General features: G+C 48.6%; 1 protein-coding gene across 5 annotated transcripts in view; it reads left to right on the top strand.

Annotated features, from left to right (window-relative positions):
- Nucleotides 1-24477, top strand: part of SLC8A3 (solute carrier family 8 member A3) — a 153139-nt gene that overhangs the window by 28056 nt on the left and 100606 nt on the right. For 3 of the 5 annotated variants that reach the window (XM_037503598.2, XM_037503592.2, XM_054691306.1), the window contains exon 2: nt 18598-20442. In XM_037503598.2, coding sequence (XP_037359495.1) covers nt 18659-20442 — 1784 coding nt within the window. In that variant the 5' untranslated portion in view covers nt 18598-18658. Of the gene's footprint in view, nt 1-44; nt 65-917; nt 953-18597; nt 20443-24477 lie in introns of those variants that run through there. The other 2 variants (XM_037503596.2, XM_037503595.2) reach the window with 2 other exon arrangements.

The following is a 24477-nucleotide window of genomic DNA, read 5'->3' as shown; positions in this document are numbered from 1 at the left end:
CGTGGCTGCGCGTCCTCCCGCCCGCCCGCCGGCTGCCCGGGACTTCGGACTCCACGGAATCCAGGTCAGGACGCGGCGCGGACTCGGATCTGCCGCGGGCGGAGAGGCGCCGGGCGCCGGGCTCCAGCCATCGGGTGGCCTGTGGCTAGGGGGTCCGTCCACGCTCCGACCTCGGGGGCTCTCTGGACGCGAAACGCAAGCCCGGCTTCCCCGCTGCTGGCCGGGCGGCGATCTGAAAATCCCCCTGCGGCGCGCGAGGATAAATAAGCGCGGCTTGTCATTCCGCGCCGCGCGCTCGCTCCCACCTGATAGGGTGACGCTGGGGCTGGAGGCTTGGAGATTGGTTTTTTGATTTGGCTTCTTGCGGCAGCTTAATGGGCAAAGCTCTCCGCTCGCCCAGAAACCAGCCCCTCCGCGCGTCCCCTCCGCGCGCGGCGAGGCCGAGACGTCCCCCGCGGTGACGGCGCGAGGCGGGGAGCCGCGCGCCCCAGACCGGGAAAGCCCGCGCGACGCGGCTGCCAGGCCGGGCCCCTCGGAGCCTCCCGGGCGCGCCGGGCCGCTCGGCTGCCCGCCCCTCCCGGCCGGGATCCCCTCGCCGGCGGCGGCCGGGACTCCGGGCCTCTCCCCGGCGGAGTGCGGAGCCCGCGTTCTGGGTCGGGTGTTCCGGGGGTCTTGGGGGAGGGGTTTCCCTGCTCCTTCCAGCGGCGCGGAGGGACCCCTCCCCGGCCCCCCGCTTGCCCCAGCCCCCGCGCCCCAGATGCGCTGCCCCGCGGCTCCCTGAGAGCCGCGAGCCCCGAGGGCGGGCGCCGGGCTGGCATGCCCCGGCCGCGGCCAGTCGGCAGCCCGCGGGGCCATGAGCCGCGGCGGCCGGTGAGGAGCCCCGCGGCGGGGGCGCAGCGCACCCTCCTCGCCCCTCACTTTCCCGCACCGCTCGGGAGACCGAAAGGAAACGGTGAGTAATGGGGTGAGCCTCCTGCCCTTCCCCCGCAGCGAGCGGCTGAGCCGAGGAGACAGCGGCTGGAGGTAGGGGGGAGGGACTTGGGGGGTCCCCAAGAGAAACCTTGGTTGTGAATTATGGTGTTAATTAAGTTATTTCTGAAGATCATTCATCTGCCGCCCTGCGGATTCAGCGCCCGGAGAAGTGTGTGTTGGGGGGAGGGTGTCCCTGAAAGTGGACGTTGTGTATGCGGTGCTGGGGTGGGGGTGGGGGTGCTCCGGCGGTGTCTACGTGGGGGGGGGTTGCCGCAGGGGGGCGCAGAGAGAGGTGCTGGGCTGTGTGGAGTCGGGCGGTGCTTGTGCCGGGGTAGCGGCGGGTGTGCGTCGGGGAGGCTGACAGCCGTGTGGCGTGCTGGGTGCATGTGTGCATGTGTGCAGGCTGTGCGGGGCGCGCTGTGCTGCCGGGGCTGTGAGGGGCCGGGGGGCTAGGAGGGGAGCGCGTTGCCATTCAGCGCGCGCCCGCGTGCACATACGCGCGCGCGCACCCCAACCTCTGGACTCGCCGCCGCGGGTCGGGCACCGCAGCCCCAGCGCACCGGCCCGCGGCTGCCAAGGGGGCGGGGAGAAGGGTTTCTCGGGTCCTGGCTCCGCAGGCCGCGGGGGTCTAGGTGGTCTCGGTCCGGGGCCAGGTGCACGCCGGCGAAGTGTGGAACTCCGTGCCCCGGCCCAGCCCCGCCGTCGCGCGCGCACCGCCACCGGCCCTCGCTGGGAGGCCCGCGCTGCTGCTGGGGCCCCTGCCTGCCTTGCCCCGGAGACCCGAGCCTCGAGGGCAGAGGAAGGAAGCGATTTGCCGGGGTAGAAAAAGCAGTTTTTCGTGTTTATTCACTGTGTTTTATCTTTGCCCGTGGAGATGGTGGGGTGTGTGGGGGGTGCTAAATAGAACGCCTTTAATGCAGTGCCATAAATTTACCACCTCGCTAGTCTCCCCCCCTCCCCCCGCGATTCAAAAACAAACCCTGATTTCAGGACTGAAGGATTCAAATCGGGGGCAGCTGGGATGAAGGGTTAAAATCCGGGGCAGCTGGGATGAAGGGTTAAAATGGGGGCAGCTGGGATGAAGGGTTAAAATGGGGGCAGCTGGGGGCCGCAAATCGCGGAACTCCTGGGTGGTCAGGAAACACCCAGAGGGGGTGTGTGTGTGTATGTGTGTGTGTGTGTGTGTGTGTGTGTGTGTGTTGGGTGGAGGTTGTGGGGACGTGACAGGAACGCATGCAGCCTTCTGGTGCACCCAAAGGGAAGCCTCGGGCCTCTGGCAACCTGGTGTGGCAGCCGCGTGTGATAAATCCTCACAGCTGTTGTGCCCCATCCACTTGAGCTGAGCTCTTGTTTACCTCGATTTTCAGATATAGCTGCTGCGCCATGCTCTTCCTGAGACAGGGGCCCCAGTTCACTGTGTGTGGGCGCTTGGCCTCCCGCCGGTAGGTCTTTTTACCGGCCTCTTTGAGAGGAACCTGCTCCTCAGAGGCTTGCAGCGCTCCAAACGAGGACAGTTATGGTCAGAGCATGGGGTGACCGTGTGGGCTGATCACGGCAGCCCCTCAGAGCAGGCTACAATTCCCATCACACGAAATCTCTTCAGTCTCCTTTTTCGTTAAGTGAAATACAGATTTGGGGTTGAGAAGAAGCAGATGGAACCACAGAACTGAACTTGAACTTGGTAGAAGTCACTTCTTAAAGAAGATAGGAAGGCTGTTCTTGCCGTTTGCTCTGCCTGGAATGCTTTTTTGTTCTTCTAGTACCCCTGAACTCCAACCCCATTCTGTCTAAGGTATTCCTATTTGCCCTTTAGCTTAGTTCCCTGGTTGCTTCCTCAAGGAAGCCTTCCACATCTTCCCTGACTAGATTAGATCCCCTTGCTTTATACACCCATAACCAGGACCTAATATTACATTGTGAAGTAACTTAAAGATGCACATTAAACTTATTTTTGCGTGACAGTCACACCTCTAAGCAGTAAGATGCACCAAGGGAGGAAAGTTAGCTGGTTTTTATTCACGTTGAACCCGAGTCTGCACTGAGCCTGGCACAGAAGAAGCAGTAAATGTCGGCTGGTTGGAGGGACTTAGGGGGACAAGTTACATCTCTCCCCGCTCCTCTGATCTCCACTTTGGCATCTCTTACATGGTTCTCCATACCCTCCAGAGAAGGGAGAATAAGGTTATCAAACTGACTCTGTAAAAAAAAAATATTCACTTCCTCTGGGCTCCTTCCTGAAAGAGTGGGACCTAAATCAGATGTGGCGTGGCCTATCCCAGCTGTGCCTGTGCCTGTCCAGGGCCTTTCCTAGAACAGCTTCTGGGCATAGTCGCTGGTGTTGTTCATGAGTAGCCATTGTCCCCTGGCCTGAGGGTCCAGTCATTGCCCACAATCTGGAGACTTGGGAGACTGTGAATCGCATTTTGCCTTATCTTCAAGCTTCCAAGGTCAGATAAAAAGATGAGATAACCCTTTTCACTCAAGTCTGGTTGCTTTGCCTAGATGGGCAAATATTTGCAGAGGCTCAGAAATACATTGGACTCCAAAAGAAAAAGCATTTTTTTTTTTTCAATTTGGAGTTAAACGTATTTCTGAACCTCACCAAATATTTGGGGGTCTCTTTTCTCATAAACATACCTTCATCCCAGCAGGGATAACCAGCTACAGAATGGGCAGTTGCTATATAAAGTGATTCTTTTCATTGGGGTCTCAGGTGCAGTGGAAGCTCATGGAGCTATGGGACTTCTAGGGATAACTGGTCGCAGGAAGAAAGGATGGGTCGAAGTTGACTTTGGTGAAAGCAGGACAGTGGAGGCTTGGGTAGAAAGTGTAATGAGCGAAGGGATCAGTGCCTAGAGCACTTCCAAATGACTGCAGACCAGGGTAAAACTCTGGGAAATGAGTTTGGAGTAGCTCTAGAGGTCCAACCTTGAAAGACTTGAACTCCATGCTAAAGATTTCTACTGAATTTCTAGTGGAGATTTAGGTAGGGTTTAAATATTGAAGTGCATGATCAGATTTGTGTTTTAGAGAGTCTGCTGCAACTGGAATGTAGGGATAGAGAAGGAGGGAGGGAGGGAGCAGGTTGCTGCAGAAACTTGGATATGTGGTCCCGGCAGCCAGTGAGGGAGGACTAGCGGGGTCCTTTCTCTGTTTCAGCATACGAGCCAGAGCTGGCCTTACAGGAAGACACTCCACTATTTTCTTTAATGAGATTGGTTTATATTTCATTGTCCCTTTGTTTTTTGAAAAGGCACCCTAAACCCAGTACTGGGTAGGGCAAGTTATGGGGCAGGAAAAGTAGCTCCAGTAGATGTAGGACACATTTCCTGCCTCACAGAACTGCAGAGCAAGGTCAGCCCCGAAATATTTGTGATCTCTGGGGGCCTGGAAATCCCAATAAGGAACCTGGAAGGGTAAGAAATATTGAGATCCATAGAGACTGTGGAGAAAGAGATCTAGATGAGAAAGGCCACATGTGTCTGTATGTGTATTTTTATAATCTGGATACTGAATAAAGGCTAATTCCAGAGTGAAGGACATTTGGATATCCTATGCAGAATCACATCAACTAAGAGAGCAACTTTGTTTCATCTGGGATATTATTTGGAATGGGCCAGGTAGCACTGACTGCCTCCAGCTTGGGATGAAAAGTGGTGCCCCTCCCCGCCCCCCCCCTTGTATGCAGGAACACTGGGTCACGTGGGGACTGATCCGGAAGTGAGGCTGGAAACTGGCATCCTGACCTGGCTTCCATCTGGTGATTTCCAAATCCCTTGAGAGAAAAGGACGTTAAAGTCATGCACTGATAGGTTCATCTTAAACTTAAAGAATGAAGCCAAACTGGGAGCTTGGTCAGCATTCTCCTTTTGTACTCCTAACTCCCCACTTTCTTCTTCTTGCCTGTCCTCTCAGAGTAAAAAAGGTCTCCTCCCCTGCCCCCCTACAGCGCCCAGAAGCCCCCAGCTCTCCCCTCTTCAACTTGCCCCTGACTCTTTCGTCTCATCACACAATCCTCTCCCTTTGATTGTACACGTTCTCTACAAACTCTATCCTAAAAAGTCTATCACCTGTCTAATTCATCCCCCCTTCCTGTGTCTTCCCCTCCAGCTTTCAACCAACTCTTTAAATTTTAGAATAACCACCTGTCTCTATTTCCTCATCACTCACTCACTCATTTCGTGCTTACTTCCCCAATTTCCAATGTTTCCTTTCTGTTCAACTACCATCCAGCAACAACTTCTCCTTTCCCCAAATATAGTAACTTACACCTAATATCTGTCGCCTCTCGTGTTCTCTCTCTCTCACCCCCTTTAGATAAGATCGACTCCTTAAAACTTTCCCTCTTGGTTTCTATAACACTGAACCTTCCAGGCCTCAAGAATTCTCTTCTACTTCTTTTCGAAGATTCTCTCCTCCCTCCACTTTCTCTCTCATACCTTGGCAGTCTCCCTCAGTGGTTGGCGCAGTTGCTCTGGTGTGGGTATGTGTATGCCTGTCTCTCCAAATCCAAGTGTCTCATTTGCAGCTACTTTCCTCATATCTTTATCAGGATGTCCCATCAGCTTCTCAAACTGAATTTCACTCAACTGACATCATCTTTGACATTCAGAGCTTTTCCTCTTTGCTTTCAGTTGATGGGACCAGCCAACTTCCAGTTGCTCTGGTTCAAAATCCCCAAGTTTACCTTTGACTCCTGTCCTTTAGTCCCTAAGTACTGCTAATGTCTCCTCTCTATCCCGACAACCACTGCCTCAGTACAAATTCGATAACCTCTTACGTCGTAGTAATGATCATAGTAATTATTAGAATTATACCTAATTATATATTATACATTGTTCTACTATGTAGTATTATTATCATTATTATTATTAATATAGCAGCCAACATTTATGTGTTTACTACCTGTCAGCTACTTTGCTGCAAAGCACTTTACATTGATTTTTCTTGTTCAATTCCTACCATAATTGGTAGTTACTATTATTATATTATAAAACCCATTTTCTAACATCTTCCTGATTTCAGCCACCTCCTTCCTTCAGTTCATTTATTTTATTATTTTTATTTTTTTAAAAAGATTTATTTATTTTTATACAAGAACTGGGGTATAGGCCACATGAGTGGGAGGGTGAGAGGATTCACCAGAGACAGAGTGGGGAACAGAACAGGCAGACTGATGAAACACACTGCTGAGGGGAGCAGCGGGTGAGACAGGAGAGGTCTGCCACGCCATGTGGGACCCTCACCGGCCAGCTGGGATAGGGCCAGCCGGGATAGAACCGGCACGGCAAAGGCTGCGGACAGCTTCACAGTGCTGCTCTCAACCACCTGCGCCACCAGGGAGGCCCCCTTCAGTTTATTTAAAATAGTGTTATAAACATCTTTCTTGCTTTGTCATTTTTCTGCACAAAAAGTCATTGAAGGGCCTCATTTTTCACAGCTGTCCTACTCCTTACGGTCAAGGCCTTCTGTGGCCTGGCCTGCCCACCGTGGCTAGTCTCATTGCTTGCAGTTCCCCATGGGCATCTTGATAAACTTGTCCTTTCCTCTTGTGTGCCTTTGTCCATGGTTCCCCTTTCACCAAGAACCTGCCTGCTCTTTAATGTCCAATTCAAAGGCCTCTTCCAGATAGGAAGGCATCATGGAAAAGCAGTCCCTTTCTTTGAATTTTGATAAGACAACAACTGTTTCCAGGAGGCCCTTCTACTTACTGAAATGCTGTTTGTTTTTTAAGTTTTTGCATGTGGCTTACCTCTCCTTCCGGACCAAGTGCTTTTTACTCTCACCGACTCCCTGTTGCATGATGCCTGAAACAGTGGGTTCAATGAAAATTGAAGGAGTGAATAAGTGAAGCAGGTAAAACAGAGTCAAGAAAAGACATTTATGCCATTTATCATAAAAGAGACTAGTGGTGGAGTCAACATTTAAACCAGGAATGGGCCTGTGTTGTAACCAAGAAACATCGAGCTGCTGGTCTGAAGGTTATGTTTTAGTACTTATCACTTCTGACAACCACTGGCAAGACCCACTTCTGCTGTCTGGGCCTCACATTCCTTATCCATCAGAAAAGGTTATGTTGGATGTGTTGGCTTTCAAGCTACCTCCCTGACCTGACAGTCTGTATTTTGTGAGTTTATATAGTGCCTCCTCTGATACGTCTTTTAGTGTTGACAGTATCTTTCATTTCAGAATCTCCCAGCTGCAATTGGAAGCCCCCTTGTGTCTCTTTTCACATTGACTCTCTAGAGATCAATATGACCAGCCAACCAACTCTCTGGGTGGGTGTCTGGGCACAAGACATCCTGAGCAGGTTGCACTCTGATGGCCTAGGTTGGCACTCCTGTGCAACCCTCCAGAGCATCCCAGAATGGCTAGCAGTACTCTGGGTCACTGAGTGCTCCAACCAGTCCTGTGTCAACTCCTGAACTTCTGCCTTCCTTTTCCATCGGGAAGGATGTATTTAGAGTCATGTAGACTCTGTTGAACTTGGTGGCTTTCCAGAGGTTCTGCCCACCCCAACTATACCTGTGGACTGGAAGAATCATTCTGGGCCTGCATCTTCCAGTCTCTCAGAAGGAATTCATCGGGAGTCAGCTTAGAGGGGAACTTGAGAGGAGCTGAGAGAGTGCACAGCAGCAGAAACCACAGCTACATCCAGGGATCCTGGGAGACCCCCAAGGCCCTCCTGTGAAAGAAGGCCCCAGCACTCCCAGAGGTGATGGTAAAGCCAATCCCAAGCCACATCTCACAGACATGACTCTGACTGTTTGCCAGAGTCATTTGTTCTTCATTTAGGCAATGGTATGATTTCATTTCCTATTTCAAAATTTAAGAATTAAGGGAAATCCAATGGCATTAAAAATAAATCAGGCATAAAACATAACATAAAACACTTTCAAAAACCAGTGGACAAAAAAGCAAACATTGTTTAAAAATGAACAATGATGTAAAATATATATAAATGTAAAAAAAAAAAACAAAACCACTGGCCATCCATAAACATCCCGAGGGCTTGGAAGTTCAAGGAGGGGAGAGAAAGGGACAGGGGGACACAGAGGATGGTGGGGGATGGGGAAGTCAGGCTCCCAGGGAGAACGGAGAGCGTGGGGAGGAAAGGACACATAAAAGTAGCCAATCACCAGTTTCCCCTGGATGGATAGGCACAGGGAAGACTGATGTTAGCCCTTCATGGGTGTCCCCAAAAGATAGCACCCATGTGATGCCCTCTGGAGACCAGAGGGGGGCAGCAATAATGCCCCCAGCAGCCTATGCTGGGTTTCTGAACCCCCTGGATCCAGCCCTGTTTCCTTTCGCCAGCAGGGGATGTTTTACTCTTGGACATGCCATTCCTTTGATCCCGGTGGGAGGGAGCCTCTGGTAGTGGAGGACCAAGGCCTGGTTCTGGCTCCATTCTCTATAGGCATGGAAACTCTTGGCAATCAGTAGTGCCACTGTTTCATCTGTCTTAACATCCTCACAAGAAGGGTGAAGTGAGGGCCTCCCTGGTGGTGCATGGGGGTAAGCACGGAGCTGTGAAGCTGTCTGCAGTCTCTGCAGCATGAATTCTATCCCTGGCCGGCCAGAGAGCTACCCACATGGCACAGCAGACCTCTCGTGACTCGCCCGCTGCTCCCCTCGGCAGTGTATTTCAGTAGATCCGCCTGTTCTGTACCCCATTCTGTCTCTGGTGGATCCTCTCACCTCCCATACCTCTGGCCTGTACCCCAGTTCTTGTATGCATAAATAAATAAATCTTTTAAAAAAATAGAAGGGTGAAGTAAGATGACGGTAGTGTACTATTAGCACATAGTATAACGTAATGTTTATTGACTGAATAATGCACTCTGAATGTTGGTTATCATTATGCCACACGCTGTGCAGGGAAAGTAAGGGTGTGGTGGAGAAGGAATGATGTTTAGAAACAGCCTTGCAACTGCTAACCCCTGTGGCATCTTCTTGGCTCTTTCAAATGAACACAAGTGCCTGTCCTCTGAGGTCATTGCCTTTCCCCATTCACCTTTTTACCCCAAGGCTTCCCAGGAAGTTTGACATCTCCCCTCACAGGTGCGCCTTTCCAAAACCACTTAACCCTGCAGGGTTATCATCGATTCAGTCAACAAACACTGAGCACTCACTATGCCGGGCTCCAGTCAAAGTCCAGAGAATACCATGGCGAGCAAAAAGCACAAGTTTCCTGCTCCCATGGAGTTTAAAGTCTCTGATAAACCAGTGAACAAACCAAAGCAATGATGATTTCAGCAAATGATACGTCTTACAATGAAAACGCAAAGTGATGTGCCAGTAGGTGCTGGGGTAAGAGTAGGAAAAGACAACCTTTAGATAAGACATGCCTGAGGCCTGAAAGAGATAAAAAAGGGATCTATTAGGATCTTTAGGGTTAGGGTGTCCTAAGCAGAGGGAACAGCATATGCTGAGGACTTAGGACAGGTGTGAGCTGGGCGTATTCTAGGAACTTCCTCAGCCCACTTTAGCTGAGCGGAGGGTAGAGGCAGCACAGCAGAGGATGGGGGTTAAAGGCAGTAGATTAGAAGTCAGTAGGGGCAGGAGTTTTGGCAGGAAGAGAAGGTTACAAAGAATGGCGTGAAATGTCTGATTTACATTTTAGGAAGATACTTTGGCTGTTTCGTGGAATAGACGGTAAGAGTTGAGGCAACATTGGCAGCTGTTGCAGTAGTCAAGGGGAGAGAGGTGGTACTGACCCCCATGTAGCTGGTACAGATGTGACACATATTTGGTGCTCAGTAAAGTTGAAGACACATCCAGGGAGAAATGATCTTCAACTGGGATGGGCACCTACTAAGTGTTCAACAAAAACTTTTCTCATGAATCACTGAGCAAAGTCAGTCTCTCCCAGACCCCTCTAGGATTTGAGTTCATCTCAATATTTTGGATCTTTGGAAAAGAATCTATTTTCTAACTAGCACTCCTGTGTAGGAGGCACTGCATTCTATGAGTTCATTTTCTTCTACATGACATTTTCTTCTATATGACATTTTCTTCTACATGAAACTGCCTTTGAATGTGAAATAGACACAGGAGTCCAGTTCTGCCACCTCTAGGATGCTCTCGGTGTCTGTAATTCCCAAAACCTTTGCTCACATGTCAACTCCCATCTCATGTACTTTTCTTCTCTCTTCTCCAAGGCAGGGAGCAGAACTGCTTCATCACTGCACCTCCAGACCGGACAATTGAATCAACAAATAGTTATTGATTAGGCTGAGGAGTACTCTGGTGCCTTGGTTATATTCCAGGGCCTTCCTGCTCTCTTTCTGGAGAGCACAGAACTCTCTCTGGCCTCATTTGTCTCCCAATTACAGTATGTCCTAAGGCAAAACAAATAAATAAGTTTGATGGTCTTATATTGATTCCTTCAACTTCCATTTCTTGGGACCCAGAGTCCCAGAATCAGCAGTAACTTGGCAGGGCAAGTGTGATGAAGAAGGTGCCTGGGTGGTTTGGTCTTTGCTGTGGCTCTTCATTCCTCTTTCTGCTTGCAGTTGGTGTCCACTGTGTGTTGACTCATCTTTGAAAGAGTGTCAAGCTCACGTCTCCCTCGGCAGGCCTGCTCTCGCTGCCTCTGCTCACGTCTCATTCAAATGTCTGAGTCTCTCAACTCGTCATCCTGCCTCTTCTCGCCCTGCTTCTGTTTACTTATCCAGTTCCCACATGTTCCTCACTCTAGGTTTCATAGCCACAGGAAAGATACTGATTTTGACTCTCCTATGATTAAAAAACTTTTAGCGGTTCCTGTTGTGGCAAGATAACTCACCCGCTCCTTAGCTGGCTGATTAAGGCCTTTGATGAACTACTCCTCACTGCAGTGCCCTGGCCTTTAGCCACACTGCTCACCCTTTTCCAACAGACACTGCTCGTTCCGGCTGTCATGGCTCTTTAGCGTGGGTTTTCTCTTACCTTTGTTTGAGGTGAACTGGTTCCCACCAGTATTGATAGGGCTATGAGGTCAGACCTGACCGCTGATATGCTCTCTGCATAAAGTCCTAAAATTCAAAGATATTTAAAGTTTACCAGACTCTGTGGAAACCGGAGACCTTTGCCCTCTGCAGGGCAGACCTGGGGAACCACAAACAATGAGAGTGGAATGGGTGGAACTTCTGTTCATTCTTTGAGTCCTAGATCTAAAGTTGCCTGACTCATGAGGCTGGCCCTGATGAGTTGGGCAATATCAGGCCTTTCTTCCTCTGTGTTCTCTTGGCACATTGGCTTGCTCCCAAATCTGGTATTTGCTTTGTTGTGATTATTTGACGTTCTGTTATTGTCTTCCAATGAAGTGTGTGCTCCTCGAGGGGGGATTATATTTTATTCATATTACTCAACTTGGAAAACCCTTCTTCACAGCATCCCAGACAGATGGGATGCTCCACTTGAACACTGCCAAGAGTGGGAGAAGTCACTGGCTAGTATGCCTTCTATTTTTGCACATTTATTCAATGTATCTATTCATTCATTAGATATATACAGAACATCTACTACATGCCAGACATTGATGTAAGTGCTGGGGATACAGATATATCTCAAACAGATAAAAAATTCCTGGCCTCCAGGAACTTTTAATGTTTTTGAGTATACAATGAAAAACAAGTTGGGTATAAATTAAGAGTAACCATCTCAGTTAAAGACAACCCGTGACACATAGACTGGGTTTCATACAAATGTGTGAATGAATGAATGAATGAATGGATGAATGAATGAACAAATGAAGATACCATGAGGAATCCTGTATATGGACAAGTTGACCTATACTGTCATCACTGAGTGGGAAAATAACTAGAAACACATCTTGCTGAAAATGAATTGAGTAACACCCTTTTCCTACAAAGATAAGGCAACTCTGGATCTTTTAGATTTCCTTGGTATAAGTGTAAACCAAGTAGACAAAGACTTATGGAAAGACAAAGGGAGAATCTATTTATGTGGGTAGGGAACTGATGCTGACTGTCCTTGGTGAGGTAGGAAACTAAGTTAGAATCCAGTGAGATGGAATATTTGTCCAACGCATAGAAGGGCTTTGTGGTACCCATTTGTGGGTTCACTTATAATACACGGACAGTCCTTCTCCTGCTCTGAAGAAGGTCCCTAGTGCTTAGAATCCCTGAAATGCAGATGTCACAGGTCAGCTATGTTCCCTGTCTTTTCCCCCAGGGTTCTCTCTTGGCTATATCACAAAACCAACTAAAGAACTTTTAAAAAACTAGGCTCTACTCCCAAAGAGTCCAAAACTTAGGTCTGGAGTAGGATTCAGATGTCTGTATTTTTTGCAGCACCAGAATTATTCAAATGCATAGCCCTCCCCAGCATGGGGTCCTATTTCCATTGCTGCCTCCACCCTGGGAGAGGACAGGAATGACATAGGTCCAGCAGTGGCAGAAGCAGGATTGAAGTGAAGCTGGGCACAGCCCTCCCTCTTCCTAGTTCTCCAGCCCACTCTCATTGTTTGTGGTTCCCCAGGTCTGCCCTGCAGAGGGCAAAGGTCTCCGGTTTCCACAGAGTCTGGTAAACTTTAAATATCTTTGAATTCTAGCACTTTATGCTGAGAGCATATCAGCGTTAAGGTCTGACCTCAAAGCCCTATCAATAGAGTTTCACTGAGTGGGTCCACTCACTCTTCTAAAAAGCAAGTAACTGAATAAATAAAATAAGCGAATTTTCCTCATATTGAGTGGATATTGCTCAGGGAATTTAAGAGGTAGAAGATGGACATGTGAACAATTAAGCACGGGTCAGTCTGACAAGTGTTTTAGTGGTGATGGAGGTATTAGAGGATCACAAGGGAGTAAGTGACTCATTTGAAGTCGGAGGAAGAGGGCACTGTCAGGGAAGCTTTCCCAGAGGAGATTGTGTTTTCTGGGGCCTCAGGCGCTTGACCTAAGGGCTCTAGATTCCTACTGAACTCTCCTGCCACCCCTTCCATGCTCTCAGGTTAAAGAGCAGAGCTTGAAAAGTACACAGCAAGTTTCCTGGCCTAGCTCCACCACCTGCTTAGCTAGTGGACCTGGGTGAATTATTGACCTTTGTGCCCAAGTATCTTCATGTCTAAAACTGACAGCACTGGCTGCCTTATCCTGAATGTGAAACAGCAGGTATAAAGTGCCCCATGTGGGGTCAGCATGATGTAGATACTCAATGAGTAGATGTGATTCCTGGTGCTGTCATTTCTTTAAGTCTGTTTTGTCTAAAGCATGAGGAGAATGAGACCTACTGGTGCCCTGACTGTCCAGGGGACTTTCTTTTCCTGCGTGGTGGTGCCTGAAATAATGCCATCAGGGTCTCATGAAGTTGCCATATGGTTTGGATGTCACAAAGGTTTGAAGACGTCAGGGAAGGCAAGTTAGGACAATAGCATGAGGTCAGAGAAGCAAGAACAGGAAAAGGCTACACTACGTAGTGCTGCGTGGTTCTCTGCATTGTGACGTCCTGCTGCATTGCAGCCGCTCTCCGTGGGGTTGGAGACAGCTGTGCAGCGACCAACCTGAGAGCCCGGGGCGGAATGAGAGACATCATCATGATCAGTTCTTCCCACAATTACTCGTTTGTCTTTATTACTTGCGTTCTGTGACGTTGGCGCCGTGGTGTAGCTGTTCATGACCATACTCCCACCACTAGTACCGTTCTTGGTCCACACTGGACATTCAAAGTAAGAAATGGACCCAGGGTGTTTTTGGAAAGCTCAGAATGTAGGCTCTCCTGACTTCTCTTTGACCCTTTCCTGCCCCCCTGCTTGACTTGCTCGATCCTCAGCATTCTCCTTGGGAGTATACATCCCATGCCTGGCCCTCACGCTGTTCTGAGTCAACCCAACTTCAGTGTGTCCCTTCAGTTTGTCTTGTGAGACAAGCCTGCCTGCAGTCAGAGCCTCTTTGACTCAGAGGAAGTCTGGAGTCATCTCACCCCGTATGCATTTTCTGTATGGGGAGGCTGATGCCCCGAGAGCTTCACTGACTGTCATTCTCATTCAGTGAGGCTGGGGAGGAAGGTCTTGCCTCTTGTCTTCACATTCGGGGCTCTGCCACTGGTCCAGGCTGCCGGGGAGTCTATGGCATCTCCAAACTGGTGGTGAGGCCTCCATATCCAGAAAGATTTGCCCTCCCCTTCCCAGGCTCTTGCTCAAAGGGGTCTCCAAGCCCAGGGTACACCCCATGCACAATGCTCAGCACTATGTACCCTGCAGTCAGAGACCAGAATTCAGGTGCTTACTCTTCTATTTCTGTGATCTTGGGCAAACTGCTTAGTCTCTCTGAACTCTGATCTGCTGTCTTTAGAATGGTCATAGTACCTCTTTCCCAATGAAGCAAAGAGATAATAATACAGGCCTCCCTGGAGGCACCAGGTATTAAGTTTCAGCACTAGGAAGCTATCCGCAGCCACTGCAGCATGAGTTCAATCCCCGGCCAGGGAGGTGACCCACATGGCGCAATAGACCTCTCCTGTCTCACCCGCTGCTCCCCTCAGCAGTGTATTTCAGTGGATCTGCCCATTGTGTTCCCTATTCTGTCTCTGGTAAATTTTCTCACCCATTGCACCTCTGACCTGTACCCCAGCTCTTGTATGCATAAATAAATAAATCCTTAAAAAAAGAGATAATAATGCATATTATGCATGAAGAACATCTTTCTGTTTGCCTCCTGTATCCAGCGTCCAGTTGTGACAACAAAGCTACCCAGTGTGCCGAAATTCTATCTTTTCTATTCTTGAAAGTGCAGGGTATTTGGTTTCTGTGTGGCTGGGGGAGCATTTGCCATGGTGAGTACTTTGCACCAACCCTCAGCCATCTAGACAGAGGAAGTACAGAGGAAGATGCAGTGCTTCTTGGCGCGAGTGACATGTCGGATCCAGCGCAGCCTGGCTGTACCTAAAACTTTAATGTAAATTGGCTCTGACGCCTGTGCAGGGGCCCAGATATAGAAGCAGAACAGAATGACTCTACCCAGGCTGGTGACAGGCCTGGAGCAGGGCTCCCATTGGAGAAAGTGGAGGGCGTAGCGGGAGGGAGAATTTGCTCAGTCTGGCCTGGTGGCACTGTTTTATTAATGATCTGGAAGAGCCGAGGAACAGTGACTTTAATTAAATTTGCCAGTGATATTAAAAGGTGTCAGGAGCCACTGCTGAGGACACAGACACCTTTCACATGGCCCCAGGAGCTTTAGGAAAAATAATCCAGGAAAGAGATGAGAGGCAGTGGGCTGAGCAGGGCCCAGGTTCAGCTGAGGGCGGGCAATGTGACCTGGTGGCAGAGAGTCATCCTCGCAGAATCTACCCTAGGCCCACCCTTTAAGCTGGATCTGTTCTGTTTCCAGTAAATCCTCACCGCTCTTCTGCTCTTTCCGCACCAGCCTTGTCCCTGTTAGCACCAACCTAAACCCTTTAGCCAAAATGGTTTTTCTGAAATACAAATCACACCATGTCATTCTCTTGTGGAAAATCCTGTCATTGGCTTTTCACTGCCCTTAGGAGAAAATCCCATCTTCTCAGCCTGGCGCTGAGCCTTGCCATGAATTGAGTCCGCCCTAAGCCTCCAGCCTTACATTCTGCCCCTCCTGCCCCGGCTAAGTTCCTTGTAATCCCCCCGCCCCGCAGCGCTCCCACGTTTCTCTGTCTTTGCCTGGGCTGTTCTCTTTGACTCAGATGCCCTTTCCTACTTTTTTTTTTTTCCTTTTGATTACAGCTCACTCATGCTTGAAGACTCATTTCAGGGATCACCTCCTTCAGCACGCCTCCCCGAGTCCCCAGGCTGGCGCAGGGCCCTCCTCGGGCTCGCTCAGCCTCCTGCCCTCACCTGCACTTATTACAGTGAAAGTACCTATCTGCGCCTCTGTCCACCCCAACTAGATTGTGCCTTGGAGGCAAACCCGCTGTCTTATTTTTCGCCTTACGTGCCAGCATGTGGCACCAGGCCTGGAAAACCACAGGCTTTGGGCAGAAAACCACTGGACTGATGGGCAGAGAGTTTGGGTGGGAGATAGTGTCGAGCCACCAGGAGACACCCCCCCCTCCCCAGCCCCACTGAGCCTGGTGCGGAGCCATTCTACCTCATCACTGGCCTGGGGGGGGGAGGGGCGCAGGGGGCGGCCTAGAGTGCCCACATTGGGGAAAGACTGGATGCTGCTTGGGAGCCAAGCACCTCCCACAACAAAGCAGCACGTGTCCTAGAACAAAGTGGTTAAAGCCTTACGTTTTGTGTCATCTCTATGTGAGTTCAGGCTCTGCCATTTCCTTGCTTTATATTATTTTTCCTCAAACTTTATTGATCTGTCAGCCCTTTACCTTACCTAAATGTACAACTCAGGGGAGTCTACCTTCACCTCGCCTCCACCCAAGCTCAGTGCTAGTGTCGGGTCCCCTCCCCTCCCATAACCCCTTTCTCTTCTCTCTTATCTGCTCCCTCCCCATCCCTTATCTCCCCCGTCCCCACCTGCTCTCCACTCCCCTCCTCTCCCCCACCCCTCCCACCTCCCCACCCTCTGCCTCTCTCCCTGCCTCTCCTTTTCTCTCCCCCCCCACCTTTGAATGTAGGTGCGGAACACCCCCAACCGCCCTTCTCTTTATCTTCCTAATCTTTTGTCCTCTGAGTGAGGTCAGTGCCCCAGGCATCTGCTGCGCTGTTTCCTGTGCCTGGACTGTTGGAGAATGTGGGCCCCAGAACCCTTGGAAGAAAGCCGTCCTGATCGCAGTGTGTACCGGGGTGTGCTGTGTCCTAAAGGGAATTTCTCTTGAGTACAAGTGTTGGGAATTTAAGGAGGTCTTACATGGCCTCTAATATCTACTCACTTCCGCTGACTCCGGTGCTATTGTTTGTAAATAAGGTTCAGGCCCTGCTTTCTGTGAAAGCAAACCTCAAAAAGTTAGATGAAGTTTTTTCTTTTGTCCTGTAGGGTCTGGAAGCAATAGAACCACTTAGCCTTGGTTACAAGAACGAGAGCTGGAGTGGTGCGTATAGTTAGGAGGCCACTGCAGTAGATTCATCGGGTGAAGATTTGGGCTGTGACGGTGGAGGGAGAGATGGAGGGATAGGATTCGTGCTGGAGTGGGGGAGGGTCAGGAGGGAGAGAAAGGCTTGCAGACTAACACCTGTTATCCAGCATGAGTAACGAGGTGGCTGGAGACCCTGTATTATGAAATGGAAAAGAGTGGAAAAGGAGGAGCAGATCTGGAGAAAAAGGACTTGGAATCCTTTAAGGTGCTGTACAGACGCAGCCCAGCATTCCTGTTATGAAAAGTATCCCTCACCGTGGTAGCAGAAGTGGAAAGATGAACTAGTTGCTTTATTTTTTTTTCCCCTGCTGCACGGGTATTTATAATCTTATTCCGTCTGAATGATGCAACGAATGGAAAGATGAGTCTGTAGTTTCAGCGGAATTCCTTCCCATTCTCTTGAACTCATGCTCCGCTTTTACTCATTTGAGGTCAGCAGACTGGACTGCGTTTCATGTCAAAATCGTGTCTCCAGTTTAAAAACAATCTATCTGAAAGTCACTTGTGTGTTTTATTAATAGTGTTTGCTACCACTTGACCCTTTGAGTGTTTGCATTTGGAATTTGACTGGCTGACTTGGCGCCATCTTCCTGTAACTGGATGCATAAATGATTTCACCGCTATGTTTTTGCTGGAGGACTAAGGGCTACCTTGGGCTGAGTCTAGGGAGCAGCTTGCAGGGCCTCAGTGTAGTGACACTGAAGATAACTTTGTCTACAGAATCAACTCTTCTTTCAGAATTACAACTTGCTTCCAAAAGTTTTGCATTTGGGAAAGGAAATTTTCCTGAGGGGAAATTGCACCCAGAGCAAGGTGTTCTATTTTGGGGAAGTAGCCCATGATAGCAGTTCAATCCAGTATGCACTCTTTTTTTTTTTTTTTTAATAGAGGCATGTTTTTACTTATTTATTTATTTATTTGTTTGTTTTGTTTATACAAGCACTGGGTATAGTCAGAAGTGTGGGAGGGTGAGAGAATTCACCAGAGCCAGAGCGGGGAGCAGAGCAGGCAGAAGGACCGAAGTATACTGCTGAGGGGAGCAGCGGGCGGCAGGAGAGGTCTGCGCGCCATGTGGGACCCTCCTCCGGTGGCCGGGGAGCAGCCGGGGATCGAACTGGCACCACAGAGGCTGCGGGCAGCTTCGCAACCCAGCGCTCAACAGCTGCGCCACCTGGGAGGCCCCCAGTATGCACTCTTGCAAAGCTATGTTGTGCAAGATTTCTTGAGTATGATGATGGTAGAGGGGGGAATACTCGAAATTCTAGAAACAGTATTAGTTGACAAATGTTCAAATCATAATCTATTTTAAGTTAATTCTTGAGAATTATTTCGGCTAACAGTGGGATTGGAAATAGGACTGGAGGGGATCACTTATGTTTCCATTCTAATATACCCAGTTATTTTAAGCCATTCTCCAACCGAGTTTCCACCAGATGGTCCTGAGGACAGTGCAGCTATTTGTACCTCCCATTGACATCTTTTTCCAAGTGAGAGACTGCCCCATATGTTAGCACGATATGTCGCTCAAGGTGAAGCACCAGATTGTATTGGTGGGAACCTACCATTGGCTGTCCCCCGTCTCCTCATGACTTTTCCTGCCTCTCTGGTCTTTTCTAGGTCTCTGGCCTGTCAGGAGGACCTTGGTGCTGCAGTGGAAGCCAGCGGCTAAGTCTTGTGTATGGCGTGGTTAAGGTTGCAGCCTGTCACCTCTGCCTTTCTCCATTTTGGGCTGATTACTTTTGTGCTCTTCCTGAATGGTCTTCGGGCAGAGGCCGGTAGCTCAGGAGATGTGCCCAGTACAGGGCAGAACAATGAGTCCTGTTCAGGGTCATCGGACTGCAAGGAGGGTGTCATCCTCCCCATCTGGTACCCGGAGAACCCTTCCCTGGGGGATAAGATTGCCAGGGTCATTGTCTACTTTGTGGCCCTGATATACATGTTCCTTGGGGTGTCCATCATTGCTGACCGCTTCATGGCATCTATTGAAGTCATCACTTCTCAAGAGAGAGAGGTGACCATCAAAAAGCCCAATGGAGAGACCAGCACAACCACAATTCGGGTCTGGAATGAAACTGTCTCCAATCTGACCCTTATGGCCCTGGGTTCCTCTGCTCCTGAGATCCTCCTCTCTCTGATTGAGGTTTGTGGTCATGGCTTCATAGCTGGCGATCTGGGGCCTTCCACCATCGTTGGCAGTGCAGCTTTCAACATGTTCATCATCATCGGCATCTGTGTCTATGTCATCCCTGATGGAGAGACTCGCAAGATCAAGCACCTGCGCGTCTTCTTCGTCACGGCTGCCTGGAGCATCTTTGCCTACATCTGGCTCTATATGATCCTGGCCGTGTTCTCTCCTGGTGTGGTCCAGGTGTGGGAGGGCCTCCTCACGCTCTTCTTCTTCCCAGTGTGTGTGCTTCTAGCCTGGATGGCAGATAGACGGCTGCTCTTCTACAAGTACATGCACAAAAAGTACCGTGCAGATAAACACCGAGGGATTATCATAGAGACAGAGGGTGACCACCCCAAGGGCATTGAGATGGATGGGAAAATGATGAATTCCCACTTCCTAGATGGGAATCTCGTGCCCCTGGAAGGCAAGGAAGTGGACGAGTCCCGCAGGGAGATGATCCGGATTCTCAAGGATCTGAAGCAAAAACACCCAGAGAAGGACTTAGATCAGCTAGTGGAGATGGCCAATTACTACGCTCTTTCCCATCAACAGAAGAGCCGCGCCTTCTACCGGATCCAAGCCACTCGGATGATGACTGGTGCAGGCAATATCCTAAAGAAGCACGCAGCGGAGCAAGCCAAGAAGGCCTCGAGCATGAACGAGGTGCACACCGATGAGCCTGAGGACTTTGTCTCTAAGGTCTTCTTTGACCCATGCTCTTACCAGTGCCTGGAGAACTGTGGAGCTGTGCTCCTGACAGTGGTGAGGAAAGGGGGGGATACGTCCAAGACCATGTATGTGGACTACAAAACAGAGGATGGATCTGCCAACGCAGGGGCTGACTATGAGTTCACAGAGGGCACTGTGGTTCTGAAGCCAGGAGAGACCCAGAAGGAGTTCTCCGTGGGCATCATTGATGATGACATTTTTGAGGAGGATGAACATTTCTTCGTGAGGCTGAGCAACGTTCGCCTGGAGGAGGAGCAGGTGGAGGAGGGGATGCCTCCAACAGTACTCAATAGCCTTCCCCTGCCACGGGCCGTCCTGGCATCCCCATGTGTGGCCACAGTCACTATCCTGGATGATGACCACGCAGGCATCTTCACTTTTGAATGTGACACTATTCATGTCAGTGAGAGTATTGGTGTCATGGAGGTCAAGGTTCTGCGGACATCAGGTGCCCGGGGCACAGTCATCTTACCTTTTAGGACAGTGGAAGGGACAGCCAAGGGTGGTGGTGAAGATTTTGAAGACACATACGGGGAGCTGGAATTCAAGAATGATGAAACCGTGTAAGTAACCCTTCCATGGTCTATTGCCTCCATCCCTTGTCATTGCCTTCTGTCCTTGCGTACCATTCTTTAAATATTTCTCTGTATTTGTGTTAATGTCATACTTTGGTTTCATCGCAGGTATGCAGGATCAGCAGACAGTACTGGCAGGTTCTGTGTCCAAAATTTCCCTTAGTTTTTGTGCTTTTAATGTTTTCTGGGCAAGGACTCCTGTGGTTGGATTAAGGACACAGAAGGCTTTGTCCATTGAAACTGACCGCGACAACTGATGGAGGTATGAGGGTGCCAGAAGTCCGATATCATAGTTTGGAGAATTCTCATGACAAAGCCAAAGTAGGAGACATCTTGGGTCTCTCTGACCTCCACTCCTCATGCCCAGGTCTTGTATGAGCTTTGAAGTCACTCCTTACCCTAATGAGACAGTGATAGCTCAATCAGGACATCCCCAAGAAAGCAAGTGGCACTGGCTTTTCCCCGCAAGTACCATGTCGCAGTTGTGGTATGTAACCAGATTTCAGACCCCTCTCCAATTTGGAAACTGCAAAGTTGGTAGAAACTTGGCACTCCCTTAAGAATGTCCACAGGGTATTAATGGTGCAAGGTGTGTCCAGCCTAGAAGAGAGGGGTCAGTGTGGCTTGGGCCCTGGAGGTACCTCGGGGAAGCCGAGCACCCAGGGCAGTGACCATCCTAGAATTTCAGTGCCAGGTTTATGCTCCAAAATCTGGTAAGTAGTGAGAGAAGATTCTTGGGAATTGTGAGAGAAGCCACATCTTCTGCTGGTCAGATCTTTTCACAGTCCAGAATTCTCCTGAATTACTTTCTAGTCAGCTGCCCCATTTAGTCCTTCGACATTGTGGGGGTGACGCTTCTCAGCCTCTGTCACTGTAGGACGGCTCCCACTGAGTCTTCTTGAATGCATGCTCTGTCCTTATCTTCTGAGCATCTTTGAGGAAGGAAGCAAAACGACTTCCCTTAAGATTTGCAGCTTATGAGGGGCCAGATTTTCCAGAGTAGCCAAGTTACTGCTCGTGAGTTCCTGCTCGTGTCCCCAAGCAAAAAGCAGTAGCAGGGGAAGGTGTGAAGAATAGAAGGCAATGCAGGCAGGAGAAAACGTCAAACTACTGCAAGAACTTATTAGCCACACTTTCAGTGAGAAATGAAAACACAGTGTTTAGAAGAGCTAAGGAAGGAAAAGGCGGGTCCATGGAAAAGAGGGAGGTACGTCACAGAAGTGCTTCTTTGCAAGTCTGGCCATGAGACAGATCTCAAAAGGGGCAGAGTCCTGCTGACAACAGCGCTTCAGTGAGTGGTCCTGGGGGCTCTGCACTTGTCTTTCCTCAATCTTTAATCCTGACTTTAAAAAATTAAGTTGGACGAGTCACTTAGTTTTAGCTCTGGAACTCACCCATAAAGTGAGAATGGCAAGGTATCCGTGCCTCGAGCAGCCAGATGGGGTCTTTCTGCAGTTCCTTCCAGCTCTAGCATTTTCTGAACTCTAGGCTCAAGTGCTCAGTGTAGGTCATATTTGTCCTACCCAAGATGGAAGTGAAATGGCCATTCACAGATTGATTTATTAGCGCCCCATTTAGTCATTTTGCTGGAAAGGACAATCATCTGTTAGCATAAGAAAAAAACCTGTGCCTTCCAGAGAATGCTGTTCATTTGTATGTGCTCTGGGGAGAGTTTTCTGCATACAAATGAAGGGCAGGACCTCACTGGGGTGACAGACACTGAGGAGGGGCACGTGTGTTTACAGCAGCATCAGGGTGTAAGAGTCGTTGTCAGGCATTACCGGGTGTTAATGCAGCAACACTGGTCATCCTTTGACAGACACAGTTGTGGGTGCTCCAGTTCCATACCCATCGGCCACGGGACCTGAATGGTAATTTTTGAGAAATCAGAGGCTTGAATCCAAAGTTTTTTATCCCATTAATAATCAATTGTGCTTCTAGGTTCTCTGGATGTGACTTAATCTTCCTCAAGCCCCTTTGTATTTTTAGCTTGAGCAATATCTTGGTGTGAATGTGTCTCATGAATTATGACTTCTGGGTGCTAATGGTTCTAAATGGGTCTTGGCCTTCACAAGTTTGAGATTCTGGTTCAGCTATTCTGCTCATCTATTCCTTTGCATTATTTTTTAGACTTCAGTATAGATTTACCCTTTTGATCTTCTTCACCATAGAATGAATCCAAAACCTGCTAGTCTGTCTCCATATTGAAGCCCTACCCTTGCTACTTTAAATTATAATTTTTTAACTACAAACAATGATGTTGCAGAAAAACCCTGGGATCTGAGTACTCTGCGTAAAGGTTTTGGCTTTACTGTGGGTTTAAGCATGTAGTTTTGGGTAATTTTAATTAACTTTCAGCATTATTTCCTCATTGGTAAAATGGGCATAGTAATGTCCCTTGCAGAGCTGTTACGACAATTCAAGGTATTATATCCAGTGTTCCTAGTACATGGGATATGCTTAGTAAATGGGGTTATTCATAGTAATTAACAATGAGGTAGCAATATTCTCCAGAACACACTATTAGGGTGATCAGGTGATCAGGTTGGATCTCTAATTAATAAGCATGCTAGTTTTTTGGTTACCAAGAAGATTCTAACCTAAGCTTGTAAAATATGAGAGCCAGGAAGGTCCTTAGAATATTTTCTAGAATAGTGTTTCTTAAATTTGAATGGGCTTATGAATCCTCCCAGAAGCTTGCTAAAATGCAGGTTTTTTTTTTTTTTTCTGTTTTGCTTATTTATTTTTATTTTTATTTTTTTTTTTAAGTTCACAAATATTTAATTTGATGTTCATTTTTTACAAGAAATCGGGCACAGTGTAAACAAAAAGTTCTTCCTAGTTCTCTGGCTTATAATGGGAAGAATTTTCACTTGACATTAAATTTATTTTTGTTGAAGATCAATTGCTTTAGCTTTCCTCTAGGACACTGTCATCAGACCAATTTCTATTCCACAAAGTTTATTCCTTTTGTGCTTAGTAAATAATTCTTTATCACCTAGGTTCCAGACCCTTTTCACCCATTCTTTTCTCAATGTCTTTCATTTAATTTTTTTTTTTTTTAAATATTAAATTTTATTTTTATATTCCCCCATACAATTGCAAACGCCCCATTCTGACCCCAATCCCTCCCCTCCCGCCCCCCACCCCCCAAAAAGTGTCTCTGGTTCATAGTAAAATGCAGGTTTTGATTCAAAAGGTGTAGAGTAGGGCTCTACTCTGCATTTCTAGTAAGCTTCTGATGCTGCTGGTCCCCGCTTAGAGGTAAAAGACCTCAAAGCTGTTGACCAAACCATGAGATCCAGGCAGGAAAGTGACTTTTCAAATAACTCACTTAACTGAACCATGAATGCTTGCTTTCCAGTTATATCTTTCGTGTAGCTTAGCTAGAACCCAGTTCTTACCCTGAGACCCTGTTAATTGCAACACCAATCTACAAACTGAAATTGAAACACTCAGGGCAGTTAGAATCTGTGTGATGCTTGGAACAACGTCACTTGCTATTCCTTCCTCTTTGTGTAACTTTATTTGCCTACCAAGCCTGGTAGCATTGGCTCTTCTGCTCTCACTATACTCCTCTAAACATAATCAGGTTGAAATCAAGCCTCTGCCCTATCATCACTGTTGAGTCTGTGAATCCACTTGTTCTTCAGAGGTTTCCTTGGCATGAGGGTAGGGTATAAAAGAATGAAATGTAGACTCTGACAAATAGACATGAGTCCATCACTAACCAGCTGTGTAACCTTGAACAAGTCACTTCTGTCTGAGTCCCGGTTATTCTGTTGGAATGATAACAATAATATCTATTCTTCTATTGTGAAATGAGGGTGCCATACAAATATGAAGAAAATCCACCAGTAGCACAGTGCCTGTTCTTAGGAGATGGTCAGTCATTCAACAAACAGATATCAAATATCTGCTACATACTCGGTACATGATTATGTACTGGAGATAAGTCCACAAATACCACAAACTGGCATTTCAGCGCTCCAATATTTTTTTTTTTCCCTCCAGGGAGAAGGA

This window comes from Talpa occidentalis, unplaced genomic scaffold (assembly GCF_014898055.3).
Source record: "Talpa occidentalis isolate TD23 unplaced genomic scaffold, MPIMG_talOcc4v2.1 talOcc4.11, whole genome shotgun sequence".
Taxonomy (NCBI): domain Eukaryota; kingdom Metazoa; phylum Chordata; class Mammalia; order Eulipotyphla; family Talpidae; genus Talpa; species Talpa occidentalis.
The sequence above is the reverse complement of the archived record's forward strand: the minus strand, read 5'-3'. Positions and strand labels throughout refer to the sequence as shown.